The sequence below is a fragment of the Gymnogyps californianus genome, chromosome 3 (genome assembly GCF_018139145.2).
Source record: "Gymnogyps californianus isolate 813 chromosome 3, ASM1813914v2, whole genome shotgun sequence".
Taxonomy (NCBI): Eukaryota; Metazoa; Chordata; class Aves; order Accipitriformes; family Cathartidae; genus Gymnogyps; species Gymnogyps californianus.
In genome coordinates this window covers 44,814,680-44,832,407 of record NC_059473.1, presented here as the reverse complement: position 1 = coordinate 44,832,407, position 17,728 = coordinate 44,814,680, and the positions used below count along the sequence as shown (strand labels likewise).

The 17,728-nt window shown below is 42.0% G+C and overlaps 1 protein-coding gene across 1 annotated transcript in view; it reads left to right on the top strand.

Annotated features, from left to right (window-relative positions):
- Nucleotides 1–3,251: 3,251 nt before the first annotated feature.
- The window catches only part of KCNK1 (potassium two pore domain channel subfamily K member 1), a 36,123-nt gene continuing 21,646 nt past the window's right edge, over nucleotides 3,252–17,728 (top strand). The window contains exon 1 of the mRNA XM_050893891.1: nucleotides 3,252–3,606. Coding sequence (XP_050749848.1) covers nucleotides 3,252–3,606 — 355 coding nt within the window. The remainder of the gene's footprint in view (nucleotides 3,607–17,728) is intronic.

Here is a 17,728-nt window from a genome sequence, read left to right as displayed (position 1 = left end):
CTGTAACAGCCTGCTCCAGAATTTCAGTCACTCCTTGCTGAACCATGTTATGACTTTGTGTTATACAGTACATAACACTGAATTCAGTACACTGAATCCTTGACTAGCTTGATCCTTGACTAGCAAAACAATGTGAAAATGGACATAGCATACTCTGGAATGAAACTGGAATGACATAATTGCATTCACATATAATATCATCATGGTAAATACGATCACTTGAAGCCAGAAAACTGAACATTATGACACCTTTCTGCACATCTATCCCAATGAAATCTGTAATTAAATTATCAGGTATGTTAAGGGTTTTGAGTTAAAACATGAACATAAACAATGGTGGCTAAAACTCAGACTGTGCAGACGTTTGCTTTGGAAGCAAGACTGTGAAAGCTTCGGTGACACAGCTGTGCTGCTCTGCTGTTGCTCCCCCCAGCCCATGCCTCCAAAAACCTGTGGGGGAAAAATCGAGTAGTAAGAGCAGTGCAGGTTCTGTTCAGCAGAGTCCTCCTTTTCTTTCTAGCCCAGCAAGCCTCCAAGTGTGAGAGACTTCTAAAAATGGAGACTGAGTGATTCATAAAAATGGAAAACAGAAGGAGGGCAGTAAATAAAACTGTTCAGCTACTCAGCCACAGTTTCCGATCACCACTGAAGAGAGGCGTGTTCTTAGGCAAACATTTTCTAACCTTTAAACAAATATTTGGCTTGAATGTTGGGAAAATATTGTTTTATAGCAAAGACATGCCCATTGTCTATCATGAATGCAACTGTACTACCAGATGTTGCCATAAATTAGATCGTATTATGAAACCTATTGTATCTGGCAAACTGAGTACACTTGATCAAAATGGAGCCCAGTATGTCACACATATTGTTTTAAATGGCTTTTCTATTATATATGGAGGCACTCAGTCATTTGGAATTTGAGGGGACAAGTGATTAAGTAATTGGATGGAGTTAGCCAAACATACCAAATTGGTCAATGAGGTTCCTTGACCTCTTTTTCTGTAATGATGCTTAAATGCATGCTGTCTTAGTGCGAGGCAATAAAACATTTGTTTGGAATACTCCCTTCAAAAGCTTGTCTGCATTACTTTCTTTCAGACAGTATCCATTATTAATTGTCATTGCTATTGATTTAGATTGCCTTTTTCCTACACATCTCTGGTTTACAGCAAAAAAATACATTTTAAAGATACACTGATGCTGATGAAAGGTGCTGAAGTGGTGGTGTAGGGATGTGACATCTCTGCCCTTGTCTGTCCTTCTGTCAATTAACTTCTGGATATACAGCACAGATTTTCTTCAGTTGCTCTTTTCAAACCCCTCCCCTAATTTAATGGTGCTGCACCTCTGTTCGGTGCTACAATTTATACATATGAAGAAGGCACTTTGGAACCATTTATGTTGCAACAGTTCAGGACTTCAGCCGTGGGGGAAAAGTTTATCTTCCTACCAAAACACCGCAGTGCCCACGGTGCCCCCTCCTCGGCTGTATGATCGAACGTGCATGCAAAAGGTGCACACGCACGCACATGACAGACACACACTTGTAGGCCAGAATACGTGTGCACTCCTGGCACAGCATCGAGAGTCTGCTTGCTCGGCCTGTCTCGTATGTACCTACCACATCCCCCAAGTGCGCTATTTGACCATTCAAACAGCTGCTTTTTGCATGCATGAACACATTTAGGTTTTGATCATGAAACAAGGCAGGGGCGGGGAGGGGTGTGTGTGTGTGTGTGTTTAAGCCCCTGGAACAACTCTGCTGTAGCTGGCAGTGGGGAATGGGCCAGGAACTTGGATGAGCCACCCTGCCAGGCCAGATTCATCCCACAGCCTAGTGCAGTTGTTGAATAAAAGGAAATGTTGACACATCGTTTTAAGTTTCTAGCATGAAAAATTGTTTTGTGCCTTTCATTTTTCTATTTTTTTCCCATTTTAGTCCTTACAGCTTAGAGGGGTACCTCACGGCTTAAGATACATTGCTGGATTTGATATACCCTGTCCGAACTCACGGGCTCAGCCCCAGTAAGTTTCTAATTTACAAACTACTACTTTGTCTCTGTGACTGTACAAGTTGCCATCAGCTGAGACGTGAAAGGGAAGTGGCAGAGCCCTGCAGGATGGGACCAGGGAATCTCCTCTCCCTCATTTAGCAGAAGCTGCCTTTAGTCACCTTAAGGGACACTTTGGGAAGCTACAGTTTTCACTGCTCCTTTTCATGTGGTGGGGAACTTCGTTGCGGGTTAACTGTACGATTGCTGGCCAGAGTTTGAGACGGATGAAGAAAGAAGCGTTTGAAGTGAAACTTGAGAAGATCACTGGTTCGGACCACACAAAGGGCTGGCTGGACAGTGCATTTGTATTCATCGTGGATGCTGCTCTGAGCACTAACCGGGTACTTTGTACCATTAAAAAGTAAGTATTTCCAGGAGTGGAGCACAGAAGTAAAGATTCATTTAGCTTGGACGGGGCTTCTGGAGGTCACCTGGTTCAAACGGCACCCCCAAACAGGCCTCATTTTGAAGTTACGTCCCAGTGGACCTGAGGGAGGGCATTAATGCCTGCCATCAGGGTTCCTCCTTGAACGCATCACATCCCCGACCCGAAATTCAGCCTCCTGCTTCACACTGCTGCAGCTCTGGCCTCACCCCTTTCCGCTTTGCCCAGCGCCTTCTGAAATGTGGAAAAAAAACCCAAAACCGCTGGAAGGAATTGCTGTTTTGGGGGTTTCTCACTGTAGGGGCGGGGAGCAGCGAGGCAAGGAAATCTCCAGACACTTTTGTGTGAAAAGGGGGAGAAACCTCCGCGAGGCGCCCGGCCGCACGCCACCCCGCCGCAGAGAAGGGAGGGGACTCCCGGTCGGCTTCACTGAACGTTAGCTGGGGCCCCTGGCGCTCCCACGCATCACTCGGTGGCGAGAAACAGAAAGAGAAAGAGAGAAAACGCCGTTTTAACCGGCGGCAGAGGCGTGAGGTGGGTGAGGCGGAGGGGCCGGGCCGGGCCGGGCCGGGCCGGGCGGGCGGTTGGCGGCAGCAGGCCGTCCCTCAGCCGCGGTACCTGCGCCGCGCGGCCACGTGAGCGCCACATCAGCGCCGCTCCGCGCCTTCAAAGTCAGCGGCCACAGAAAGAGCAGCAGGCGGCGGCGGCGGCCGCGCTTTCTCCCCCACCTTCCCCCTCCCCTCTCCCCTTAACCCCCGCTTCCCCCTCAGCGGCCCGGCCCGGGGCGCAGCCGTCCCTGGCTCGGGAAGATGCTGCAGTCGCTGGCCGGCAGTTCCTGCGTGCGGTTGGTGGAGCAGCACCGCTCCGCTTGGTGCTTCGCCCTGCTGGTGCTGGGTTACCTGCTGTACCTGGTGTTCGGCGCCGTGGTCTTCTCCTCGGTGGAGCTGCCCTACGAGGACCTGCTGCGCCAGGAGCTGGGCAAGCTGAAGCAGCGCTTCCTGGAGGAGCACGCCTGCCTCTCGGAGCAGCAGCTGGAGCAGTTCCTGATGCGGGTGCTGGAGGCCAGCAACTACGGCGTCTCGGTGCTCAGCAACGCCTCGGGCAACTGGAACTGGGACTTCACCTCCTCCCTCTTCTTCGCCAGCACCGTCCTCTCCACCACGGGTAAGGGAACGGCGGTCGACCCGAACGCCGGAGGCCTTCCGGGGAGGCCCGCCACCCCCTCAGGGCCGCCGCGGAGGCGGAGGGGTTGGTGTGGGGCCGCTTTCCCCGGCAGCGTCGGGGCAGACGGGCCTGTGGGCTGGGGCCTGCCATCCCCCCCCCGCTTCACGCCCAGGGCCGCGGGGCTGGTGCGGGGCCGGCCGGCCCCGCACCAGCCCCGCGGCCCTGGGCGTGAAGGGGGGGGGGGGGGCTGCAGTTGGGCTCCGGTGTAGTCGTTACTTCCCAGACTCCCTCGTGTGAGAGGAATATTTTGTGTAAGATGCATCACCCGTGTTTGAAACCCACCCTGTTTAGCATGAAGAGCCAGATTGCCAGCCCCCCCCCCCCCCCCCCCCTTGAAAATTTTGGTGCTTTGGAAATTCCGGCGAGGTGCCCACCTCCTTCTCTGAACTTTTAAATGCTTTTAGGGGTGTCTCCTTAAGCTCTCGGTCTCCTTTGCATTTCTTTCGGTCTGAATTGGGGGGGAAACTGCTGACCTGGGTGTGCTAATGAAGTTAAATTTCATTTTCATATTTTACCGTCAATTTCGGTTTAATATTTGCATGTAAAAAACTAAAAGGTAATGTTTGCTTGCTTCCAAATAGCAATTTTCATTGGTATTTTGAAAAGTTCAAGGAAACATTCCTTTGGCTATAGTTTTTATAAGCACTTATTTTTACAGTAGTCGTGTTCCACATATGATTGTAGTGGACAGACTTCTTGTAAAGGATGAGTGCAGACATTTGTGCTGGGAAGCTGGGCTGTGGCAATTTGAATGTGGCTTACTGAAATAAATAACAAAGTCTTCTTGAATAAGAAAAGCTTTAAAAGAATCACCCTAAAATTAGTCCAGCTAGAGGGCTCTGAGTCTTGGCAGTACATTGATAGTACTATAAAAGAGGCAGTGTTTTTTTCTTTTTTTTTCTCTCCCCCCCGCCCCCAAGTGAGCACTCTTTCTATTATGGGAAATATAATCAGCTGGTATCGGTAATGACATTTAATAATTTACTTACTTGATATTATTTTGGTGCATCCTGACTGATTTCAAACAGGCAATGCTTGTCCTAAAAATAGTTGTCATTGACTATACAGATCAGGTTGTCTGCTTGTTATAAGGAGGTTGGGTTTTTTTTTTTAAAAGTAGAATAAGGTTATGGGTGTCCCCATAACATCTCCCCCCCATCTTAATAACTAGAGTTAGAGTTTCTAAGAAGAAAGTGACATGCTTGTGACAATTAAATGCTTTCAGTGAATAAATTTCTGTGCATTAATGTATAGTAATACTATTGGTGAGAAAAGCATGGAAATGTGATACTACTTCAGCACTTAAATCTTCTTTTTTTCTTTTCTTTTTTTCTTTCAGTAAAACCATAAAGCACTTTAAACTTAAGGTGCCAAATTGACCTTAGGATGCCTGTTTCCATTCCTAATCAATTATGCTGTCTGGTACTATAAAATGTAAATTATTTTGTCCAAGAGCTATTTTTGTATTCAAATTATTTTTTCTATAAAATAATAACCCACACTTTCAAAAAAAGGATATTAAAAAAGGTCCTGCTTTTCTATTTGCTCTTATACAGTGTAGTGTATTTAACTTCTCATTTTTTTGATCAGACAAAAATCTAATCCACAATTCCTGCAGTTTATTATTTTTAAATCTGGCAATATTGATTTCGGAGATTAATCAATCAAAAAATGCCCACAGTCAGCACAGTGGGGATAGGACTGAGTTGATAACACTTTAGTACTGCCTGCTAAGACATAACTACAGGATGTTTGGATTCAGTGGTACCGTTCGGGCAGATACCTCTTTCCCACTGTACATCTGCTTAAGGGCAAGGCATAACCTGGCCCTGCATGTTTAGCTGGTTTGATCATAGAGGCCCTGCAAGGAAAGTATTGAAAACACAAGGTACCATTGTCCAAATTGAAAACCTTTTCGAAAACTCCACTTGAATGGCATACGCTTAGAAAACACAGAGATCTGAAATGCATGCATTACCATTATTTCTGTGAATTTCAGAAACTGAAGTTCATCTAGTCATCATTGATGTAATAGACGAGGCATCAAATGGTGGTACTTCCTTTTGTGTCCAGTAGTCCTTTGGGTTGGGCCCCTTTTAACAAAATCCATCTGTTTCTTGTTTTATGCAGTGGCCTTTGGCTTTACTTGTTTCCTATTTAATATAAATAAGAACTTGTACAACTAGACAAGCATAAATCCAGACCACTATAGTATGTCCAACACTTGCTCAAATTCTTCCCAGAGCGCATAGATTTCTGGTGAGGTGCATTTTTGTCCCCCAACTTACTCTGCACCTGTGCAAGAAATCTTTCAAGTCTTTTGAAATGGTCATTAAAATGAAAGACAAGCAAGAAGCAGAACCTGCCTCGTCATCTCGAACAGCTGTTCGGAAGTGTTTGAACATTCAAAAAATGCTGTATTATTACAAACTGTACACCTGAAATGCCCTCTCTTTGCCGAGTACAGTAAGGACAAATGCAGAAAAGAGAACCCTGGTACTGATGGTTCCAACTGAGGGTTGCTTCTGTGCGTAAGTGAAATTGCAGGGAGCACTGAGATGTTCCTTATGTTCAGCTGACTGAATTTGTCATTCATCATGTAAATAAATGCACACCTACCCCTTGTACAGAGGACAAGGCTTATTTCGCAGCCTTTTAGTTTTCTACATAAAGCAAGTAGGGAAAGTGTTTAATTTTAGCATCCCCAACTCCACTTCTTGTTCCCTCCCATCCTTATTATATTCTTTGGCTTCTTACTCACTAGAGAAAATCCTTGAAGAAAATGATAAAGCCAGTTAAGAATTTGAAAAAAATTCTTAAATGGAGGGAGTTTGCAGAATAAACACAGTAAGGCAAATTGTCACTTGAAAGCAATTTATATTGCTGCACACATGGACTGTCACAGGACTGTGACAAGCTGCCTGAAGGACGGGCAAACAAAGGGCAGTGAAATGGACTGGGGGTGAGGCTTCAGCAGATTATAGCAGTGACTGGCAGCAGGTTTCTCTTCTAACAACTTTATTTCTCCCTGTGCAACTTAAGCAGTCGTGCAGAATGCCATATGAGCAGTATGCAAGAGGAAGCAATTTTGTCATTAATCATTGACAACATGAACACTAAGAATATACAATTCTGTGCGTTTAAATAGCATCTGTCTTGGAAACTGTCTGTAATTATGACATTATGCACATCTATGGTCATCGCTTGTCTCAGTGCTAGATGTCATGAATGGTCTTGCTGAAGCAGTTGTTTCTGGTTGGCTTTGTTGTGGGCCCATCTGTACAAATACGTGTTTTATTTCTAACAATAAAAATGAAGTAATTTTTTGCACTCACTCTCCCAGGTAGTGTGTTTTCACTGTTCTTGGCATGCTGTTAGGCTCTAAGGTCTTATCCCATATTGGTGCAATATGGGAATGCTACACTACACAAATTGTAAGCAGAGTAGAGTAAAAAAAGAAATTGATATTGGTTGTGGTGCAAGATATGAAGAGTAAAGTGGCTTCTGTTTGTTGAAGGAAAACAGATAGGGAAGGAAAGGAAAGGAGATGCCAATTTAGGAACTTAGGGCCTGTATTTTTATGTTTGTTTTTGGAAAGGGTCTTCTCAATGTAAGGATATCCCACGGCCTTTTATGCAAAAGGACCATAAGTCTTATTCTGACTGTCCAGCTTTGAGTATTTTTGCCTCCATCACAAACATGACTGTAGATTTCATTTGACATTTGGATACCAGAGGGATGCTGAGAAAGAGCTTCTTTGGATCCTTCTCTAGTGTGACAGAGTTGGCAAGGTACAGATTACAAGGCAGCTAGGATAGCCTTGTCCTGATCTAGGGATTTGCAGAGGAAGGGTGAGGAGAAGTTGCATCTTCTATGATGGCAATGCATGTTTTTCATTTTTTGGTTAAGATCAGGCTGGACTCTCCTCTGAGCCACAGGAGTGAAGACAGTCAGAGAAGGGAGGAGAGAGCTGTTAGTATTCAACCGCTTCTGAAGCCCGTAATGTGGTTGTCTGCAAAGTGGTTAGTGCCTATGAGCATCTTCTCCAGAATTTAGCCTGTACCAGTTTCAATGTTGGCGCCGAGGATGGGTGTATTACTCTGCGTTGCAAGGAATGGCACCCACGATCCATGATGTACTGAATTCAGGTTTCTGCTTGCTGTATTCTGAAGAGAGCAAGGAACATCTATGCAGTAGTTGTAGCTAAATGCTAGCAGTGGCTGTTACCTTGAAACTACTTGGTTGAAGGACTAGTAAAGAAACAACATGGCTTTCAGGGAAAGTTTTGCATTCAAGTTAAATAGCTTATATGAGTCTTACTGGCAAGCAGTATGAGGAGTTAATGCATATATCATTTGATTCATAAGGGCGTTCTCTGTTAGGTCTGATTCTCAATAAGCATTGCTACTGATGACTTACAAGAGAAACTAAACTATGCCTTTATTTATGAAAGGTAACAAGCTGGGAGATTGTGCTGGAGTCAGTGGATGTACTGCAAAAGAAGGTGCAGTCCATACAGAGAGACCAGGGAGAGAGAAACCTGTCAGTTTCCATCATTTTCTCCACGTTCTTCTGTCAAGAAGTGGTCTTTCTCGCTTTTCTCCTTCCCCTCAGGGGAACAGACCCCCTATCCAGTGCATATTTAGTGTGCAGTACAGATCTTAACGAATCCATGGAAGATTAGGGAATGCTGTGAAAGCATCATGATGTCTTTGTAACGCTCCATTGTAAGATTCTTACACTCTTACAGCAGAGCCCTCAGATGGAAGAGGCTACTTGGGTCTTTCATACCTTATGGAAGAATGTGAATTTAACTTAATTAGAAAGAGGATAGTTCACAGAGGCTTTAGGGAAAGCAGAATTTTTTGTCCCATACTTGAATTTAATGTAAAATGCGTATTTTATTTTGCTGGCATCAGAATATGTGGCCTGTGTTAGCTCATTAATTCACACCAAATAAATACATTTCATAATTCATACCAAATGTATGTCTAGAGACCTGTCATAAGATTCTCTGTTACCTCTTGTATGAAAACGTACAAACTTTGTGATGGTTTAAACTCAGATCAGTCTCACTAGTAGTCACCTCTGACTCCAGCAGTAAACTGAAGCTTCATTGTACTACTGCTCTGACTGTAGCACTCATAGATCATTTAAATATGTGTGATAAATTGCAGCTATTCACCCGGGTGGAGATGCCAAACTTTGGGGAGGAACTTTGTTTCTCTTTTAAGAGTTGTTTGTTACTTAGCAACAACATCTACAGGAAAAGGTAATTTGCTGGGGATGATCTAGGAGACAAAGTGAGATTGTGCTGTGCTCTGCAACAGAGTAGTTTTTATACTGGAGTGCTTCTAAGAAAAGCAAAGGAAATGAAGAAGTACGTTGAGAAAGATGCCAGGGGAGAAGGATTACATTCAATAGGCCAACTGTTTTGCACCGACTTAGGATGTGAGAAACCACATTCTTTTCCCTGCTTTGCCTGGAGGGATTTGAACCTGCGCCCCAGCAGAGTGGTTGAATGCTACAGGGTGTTCTGGGACAGGGTAATCATAGCTACTGTCCCCGAGGCTGTCCCCTTCCAGATAGATCAGTAGACTGGCTTGGAACCAGGCATCCCACCTCTTGGATTAAGTAGTATAAACACAAAGTGAAAAAGTCATTCTGTCTGCCTGTGTCTCTGCTTTCCTCTCGGGGAAAATTCCTGTATTTTATACACCGTAGAGCAGCTCCAGGCTTGCTGTTGTCATATTCTAGTCTGGCCCCAGGGTTAAGATGCTGTCTCCTGGGATGTAAGAGGTTTCAGTTGAGTTCTGCTTAATGCCATTCTCAGGACAAGGTTTTGAACTAAGGTTTTCTAGCTGGCTTTAGGAAGAGGAGACAAAAAAGACTACCATCTAGGGAGGCTGTAAGAGGAGGTAGGATGAATATGTGTAGACTAATACTGAGAAGGTAGATTGGATGCTTCTGGTCTCCCTGTCTTGCAACACAAAAACATGGGAACATTCAATGAAATTTTAAAAAAAAATAAATTTAAAACCAGAAAAGAAGGGACTTAACAAGTTAAAAAAAAACAACAAAACCTAAGCAAACCCACCAAAAAAAACCACAAACCAAAAATCTCTTATATGACTATCTCCAAAATACCTGTATTTGTCAAAATTCATGATAATAAACTTTTTGGGAAGGATATTAGGCTCCGTGCTTCAGGACACAAGCCACTCTTTAGTTACCATAGATGACAGTTACAGCCAAGAGACCGGTCACATTACCTCTTGTGTGTCCAGGATGAAGGGACAAAGTTCTTGTTTTCTCTACTGAAGTAGGCAGTAGTGAAGAGGAAATCCGGGTCTGTCCTGTCTTGTGTTCCAGGCAGGGTGGCAGTTCCTGGTTTCTTATGTGAGTACAGCAATCAGCTGTGCCAAACTCCTGCTTGTGCTTGCTGAAACAAAGGGTGGCAAGAGTAGCTCTAATCCGATGTTTATGCTTTACAGGCCAATGAGTAGTAAAAACCATCTCCTGGCAGAAATCGGAGAAGCCATGGAGTAGCATGACTGCATTATTGTCTGGAGCAGTGCTGGCTGCTGATGGATGGAGTGTGTCTCTGACAAGCTCTGTCCTCACTTCTGTGTCCCGCTGTTCCACCTGCCTTGCTAAATTCCCGGTGATGAGGAGCCAGGACAGCAGCTCTCCACAGGTGAAGGACTGCAACTGCTGCCTCTGTAGTCCTTCTATGTCAGGTCTAGGGTCATTCTTCCTCTGCTGACATGAAGAAAGGAAAACAAATAAATAAATAAAATCACAAAACCAGTCCATTGAACTTAGTATGATACAGAGAGGGGTCAGGACTGAGTTAATGGTGTTCTGCCCTGGGCTAATTAATTGACTCATTTTTTGTAAATGTTAACTTTGCTATTTCTCTGGCTTTTCCTAATTTAGCTATGTTAAAATTATTTGCTGTTTGTCATAGACGGATTACATGGCCTCCTGTTACTCTATTATTATTTCTAATTATTACTCTGGCTTTATTTTGTTCTGTGATATTTAAATCTTTACTGAAAGGAAGAGAGTAATCTCTCAAAAAATTGCCTTTCATTAAAAAGTTTCTATTTGTAATCCTTTTGCAAAGCTGGCATTTTTATTACCATTCTATTGACATCTCCAAATCAAATCCTAAGCTGAAAGTTATGTACGCGTTCAGAACAGGACTTCTAAAACTTAACAATCAGATCCTGCAGTTCCTGACCATTGCTGAGTAGGATTTTCACTTTTATGTGAATACAATTTAAAATAAGTCTTCTTTCAAATCTGTAGTTTCTCCTGTTTTCGTTTATTTGTTGGCTGGTTTTTGTTCTTTCTTTGTTTCACTTTGGCCCACTGCATCATCATTTTAATAATCTGTGGGTTTTTTGGATAGAAGAACATCATAATCTATGGAGAAATGTCTACTTTAGCCACTGCTCCAGGTTAATTATGAAGTAGGCCACAAGCTGCTAAACCATATGAAGACCAGGATATTTCTTGGCATGTGCAGAAGTGGAATTTTAGCAATTTGAGAAAAATTAGGATACCTACGAGAGTTTTGATGCCTTCAGCATTAAAGAATAGCAATAAGAAGTTTCTCGGGAATTAGCTACCTAAATTCCTACTGTCTCTCTGGATCTGACCTCAGCTGCTTGAAGGTTATGATATTTGTACAAAATTCAACGGCAGTCCTAGAGTAGTTTCTGATGGTGACCCAGAAGACCCTAGGAGAAATCTGTCAGTTTGCTTTTTCACTTAAGAACTTAGCTGAAACCTTAAGCAGATTGCGTTTCTTATGAGGACAAAACAGCGATGTGGTCCTGGTTAAGACCGGGACTGAAAGGAATGAATGGAGCAAAGCTTTTCAAGTGGCTGTGCTTCAGAAAAGTATCGGAGTGGCTTTTGCAAGAACATATGGATTTTCTCTTCCCTGGAAAGAAAAAGATACACATTTATCTCTGAAAACAGAGTATGAAAACTTCCTTGCAGGAAAAGCACATATGAATCGAAGTGGTACACCAGCTGTCACCAGACCCCAAACGTTTACTAACTGATGCTTCCTAGGTATTACCATAGTTTGTACTCTAAACTGATTCTGTGCCAGTAGCTTAAGCAGCTTGAGAAGATATCACAGCATCTTTGAGGAACTGGGAGAATGCACATGCTGAAGCAGGGAGATCACTTAGGCAGTATTCCCTGGCAGCAGCTGAGGGAGGAGGTTGGGCTGGGAAACAGGTTTTGCCAGCGGAACAAGCCAACCCAGTAGTCTTCTGAGTACCGCTCTGCTTGTGTGTGAGAAAGTGAAGCTGTGCCCTCTGACAAAGTTGCATACTATTTACCAGTAGAAACTTTAACAGCAGTTTTCCGTCTTTCTCCTGAAAATCGTGAGTCCAGACTGTTGTTACGCTAACAGGGATTAGAGGCTTTCTGCATCTTTTTACTGTCCTCTGCTACAAAGTGAAAACTCCTGGAGTAGCCAGAACTTCTATACGGAATGTTTTCAAGCATAATTTAATACCATTGCAAACGCAGCTTTTTGAGAGAACTGGTACCATGAGAATGGGATTTTGTCATCTCTTTTGCTCCTCGTGCATTTCATGTTCCACACACTGAATGTATTTTCTGAAGATGTTAAAAATAACTCCAGAAGCTAAAATGAAAAGGTTAAGATGTACCTCTGAATTTCATCCTACATGTAGTATCCGAGTACCTCCTTCTGTGTCTTTCAATTATTTAAAGACTGTTTAAATTGAATAAGCTAAATAACCTTAAATTCTTTAACAGTAGCTACTTCACAAATGGTTTTGAAGAGTAGAAATGTGAGTTGGTTTAAGGTGGGGAGGGGAGCCAACCAGAAATAGGTATTGAAATGATAGGATGAAGACATACATTGTACTGTTTTTTTTGTTTGTTTTTTTTTTTTTAATACACAGAAGCTTAATTCTAATGATAGATGAATCTAGCTTCAGAATTCTGGCTTTTGCAAAAGAAAATTCATTTCAGGCAGCACTTAGATTTTGGGACTTAGTTTCTTTGTTTTACTGGCTGTATGATACTGCTAGTTGTAGTATGCTGAAATGACCGTAAAAGGAATCCTTTTCCTAACTTTACTGAATATATTTTATTTAGAGGTTAAATATTCTTCATTCGGTGTTTACAGTAAAGGCACTGCATTTAGTTGATATGACTTTATGCCATTAAAATAGCAAATAAGTTACACATTTCCCTCAGCCTGTTTCCTGCAATGCTGGTAAAAGCTGTGTACCAGGTTTTTCATACAGAAATATGCAGTGAGACTAAAACTATGAACACATGGTCTCTTGGGGAAAGAAAAATAGTCTGCCCTACAGAAAATTATACAACTACAAGCCTGCTGGTAATTCTGTCACGAGTGCAGATCTGCTTTTGCATCTTCTTTGCTGTAGTAATGTGCCTAAGGGTGACACATGAGTATCCTGAAGCTAAGCTAAACACAGAATTGCAGGGAAAAGGTCTCCTGCATCAAGGAAAAAGGAGGCAGCCAGCTCAACAAGGGTTGTAAAATTTACTATTGTTTCAGAAAGTTCTTCTCCCTTTTTGTTACACACAAGGGTTAAATACGTGCTAAAACTATAATTATTTCAAAATGTGAGAAGATTTCTCAGCATTAAGAGGCAAAAGTGATCCTTCAGAAGACCTCAAATGATGGCAGCACTGGCTGGAATGGGGCTTACGCATGTTTTTATTTTAAAGCCCGTACCAACTTGTCTCTTACATGACACTTGGTCTTTTACTTTCTTGGTTATTTCAGACCTACATGGCACACTATGAACACATATTTTGCTCGGTCGAGCTTTTAAATTGTGATTGGCAGGCTTAGACATTGCAACATGCAGTAGTAGTGCCAAAGTCCAGAGGCAAGCTAGAGTAGGTATCCTCCTTTGTTTACAATATAGTTTGAAAAGGGGTTTGTTAATTCAGAGTCACCAAATGCAAAGGCAAGGCAAAGATTCTGATTTCACCTCCTCCCCAATAGGCTGCGATCATACTATACATGGCTTTAAAGAAAGCTGTAGTGAAAAAACCCCCTTGTGTTCAGAAAGTAGCAACGTCTTCAGAGATATGCTAAAAATTAAGTGGCTTGGATGTTTAACTCTTGGGGACTTCATTGTACAATCCTGTACATCTCACTTCATAAAAGGGGAAAAAGAGCCCTAAAAATTGCTTGTTGTATTTAAGATTAGTGAGAGAAGGCCATGAAATCTCTACTCTGTATATTATTTAAGTAGCTATTTACCCAACTGCATGCTGTACAAGAATGGCATAGACCTTTCCCTTTGAAGCCTACAGCCTAAAGTAAATGAGAAAACCCTAAAGCAAACCAGAGAACTTCCATCTCTTGTGGAGTTTTGGAAGCTCTAGGCTGTATGACTTACTAATGGGCAATTAAATTTTAAACACTTCACAGCATGTCTTGTTACTTATTTTCATGGCTATATTTTTATTTTGTATTGGAATGTCGACTCAGCACTATAGCAAAAATGACTAAGGCTTAAAGACATATCATTGTGTTACTATTTGAAAGTCCTAGCTACTGTAAACTGTAAGAGTGATGCACAGATATGAATGCAAAATGCTGTAAATCATTTGAATGGTTAATAGTTGGCATTGAAGCTCTCTTATGTGAGGGTAAGAGCTTGTTTAATTTACCTGTGTGCATTTGCATGTCTGAGAAATCCAGGCCCCCAACCTGGCTTCTGGTCCACTGCTGCAACTCCAGTTAGGCAAGAAAAGAACCATGAACACTACATGATGTTGCATGGCGTGAATCAACAATTCATGTTGATAAGAAAGGAGTAAATCTAAGGGCAAACTCCTGCCTTAGTTCATTATTGGAGTTGTTAGGCAGAATGTAAATGCATATCTATAGTGCAAAGATAAATCTTTATCTTTCAGTCATGTCTTTTAGTGCAGCTATTCGTACTAAGTGAAGCCAGCTGAATGTTCAGGTCATGCCTTCTGGGGGTAATTGCCACCTTACAGAATTTTGTATGCTGCTTCGAGGAAATGTCATTTATGTTATAAGTTGTTACTAGCCATGAATCTCAACCAAGGCAAAAGATAGAAACTCTCTCAACACCTCAAACAGAAGTTTGAGTTCCAGGTTTTAGCCTTGCATTATGCCATGTCCTTAGATGCCATGAGGGAGATGGCGATAATCTTTCACATTTCTGAACCACCTTTTATCAGTAGATCCTGAAGCATGCACATACCAGGAACTGCTTTACTGATTAGAGCACTTTTATTATGGTCTGCATCTTGTGAGATTAGAGTGATATTTCAGTATGTATTTTGCAAAAGGATGAACTAAGACAAAAAGGAAAAACAGTTGTGAAAGATCACGTAAGAGCCATTAATATGGTTGAGAATAGGAGCCTGTGAATTTTGTCTTGCAGTTCTCAGCTCCTGCTGCTAGGCTGCGTTCCCATACAGTAAGCTGATTTCCCATCCTGTGGATGCACTTCAGCATGCTTTCATTTTCTTGCATTGGATATTCTTTTTTCTTTTCCTTTAGTAATAGTTTTTCTGCTCAGTAACATTAGAGGAAATTGCAGCTACTTGAATAGGGACTTACAGAAGACATATCAAAGTGTGCAATACACATTTCTGTATCTTTCCTTCAGTGGAGACTCCAGAAATATTGCCACTCCCTTCTAGGAAATTGTTCAGTTGTGTACTGTGTGTAGAAAACAAACTAAACATCAGTAAATACAGCCCACGTAACTTACCAAATGTGTGACTAGCCCTTGTGGGAAGAAGGCAGTGTTTGCTCTGCTTTAGCATGCTGGTTGCCTCTCCTTATACCTAGTAAAATGTTTACTCTGTGATGTAAAACAAAATGGGCTGGGCCTACCTAACAGCTCTGCCTGCGGAAGGAAGATGTCTTGGACTCCTGATTCCCACCCTATGGTCCAACCTTATTCCCTCTGCTAGGACTGTTGCCTACTGGACCACAACAGTAAGCCAAGTTAGTTTATCAGACTGGAAGAAACGTATTCACTTTCTGCTGGATTAGTTTGCTCTGAGTTATTGCAGTCAGGTAGACTACAACCAATGCAAGGGAGGGTAGACCCACATAGAGAAAAGGATCTTCTTTCTCAGCAGTAGCTCTGGAATTAGATTAGACATTTCATGTAACAACTTGGTGAAAGCACGGAAAGAATCAAAAATGCATGGCCAAATTAACAACAGATGTAAGAAAGGAGCTGGCAACCTAAGAACATGTTTCCTGTAATGATAATGTGTCTGACAATTGCTGGCTGCCCCTTGTAAAGGAGCATTATTTTGAGCAGGATTAAAATGACAGCTAGCAAAGCTGAAAGAACTTAACAGGACTCCTCTTCATTAATACAGATGCCACCACTAAAATACTTCTATCTGGTATACCTCAGGTACACACGTCTCAAGGGGAACTTTATTTTTTTCCCACTGGGTAACTAGTGTTATGTGATAAATTGCATTGCCTTTGAAACTAGTAAGGAAGTAATGCAGTCATACTGTTGTGTTTAGTTACTGTAACTAGTTTACAAATTCTAATCATTGACAATTACAAGAAACTGAATGTGTTCATAAGGCCAGACACTTGCAAAGAAATTCCTCCCTTGAAAAGATGTGTTAACTATCAATTTACACGTTGCTGCCCAGGCTTTTCAATGCTAGGCCTTTATTTTGGAATTACCAACCACTTTACATTCCCCCTCCCTTTAGATTGAGGTCTGAGAGATACCACTTACAGCGTCCTGCTTTCCTTAGAGAGTCACGGGCTGCATCGATCCAGCCTTTTTCATGTTGGCCATGGTTTGCAAATGCAAGCACTGGCAGGAGGGTGTTGAACATGAGAAACCTTAGTATAATTCAGTCTTCAGCCTGGATGATTGCCAAGCGTTTCTGATTTGTGTGCTACCTTAATGTAATGGGATTTAAGGAAATGGGACTCAAAGTCGTTGGTCAGTGTTGATGGTCTTTGACTGACGTGGTGGGTCCAGTGTCCATGTGATTGGACAGTTGGAGCATTCTTGGTGAATTGTCCTACTGATTTAATGTTGACTGCTTTAATGTTGCCTGCTTTCATTATATGCAGGGCTATCTTATTCTGTCCCTGAGAGGTTAGAATGATGTATTTTCACAAGGAAATTCATCCTGTAGTTGTAAGAATTTCTAGAAACATCAGGTATCCCACCAAGAGACATTTCTCTAACAAACTGAAGAGAGGTTCACCGTTTCAAAATAAATTGCCATTAATCTGAACAGACAATATAGTGTTTGCAAACCATACAGCATTTAAGTTGCTCTGTCTGTATCTTTACATTGCTGGCTAATGTCTTGTATCTGTAGTTTGCCTTTCTAAATGCTACATCACTATTTATTTCTAAGTAACTTCTAGATAAGCAAAACCATCTACATTTCATCCTCTTATGAACATAAATAGTATGTGCAACTACAATGCTGTTCTTTTCTTTTCCTTTCCCTTTATTTATTGTTAGGACGTACAGTCGCGATTATCTTGGGTATCCTGATTCCAGTGTAACTAATCAAAGTTATGGTTCCCACAATTAGTATTTGCTATGCGGGATGTCCTAAACATATGAATGATTCAATAGGACTAGTGTATCTATAAAATTTGCTTATGGTTCAGTAAGCTAGTTCTCCTAACAGTTGAATTATTTCCCCATTGGGCCTTGCAAATTAATGTTCTATTTTGAGCATGAAACTGTGAGTATATTCAGCTAGGCTATATTCAGAGTACCGTCAAGCATCATATTTAAGACTGTGATTTAGAGTTTAGAATAAGCCATCTCATCTAAAAAAGTATCTCACTTTGGCCCTTGTGTAAATATTGTCTCTTCATTTCTCTTAATTATTGTTTTTAAGTTAGAAATGAATATTCCAGATGGAATATGCTGCATGTAAAAGTGGAGACTGATGCACTTCAATTCTGTGTGTTTTTGTTAGTTGCTTTACTGATTTTTGCAATTTGTGTTAAATTGATTTGCTTCCA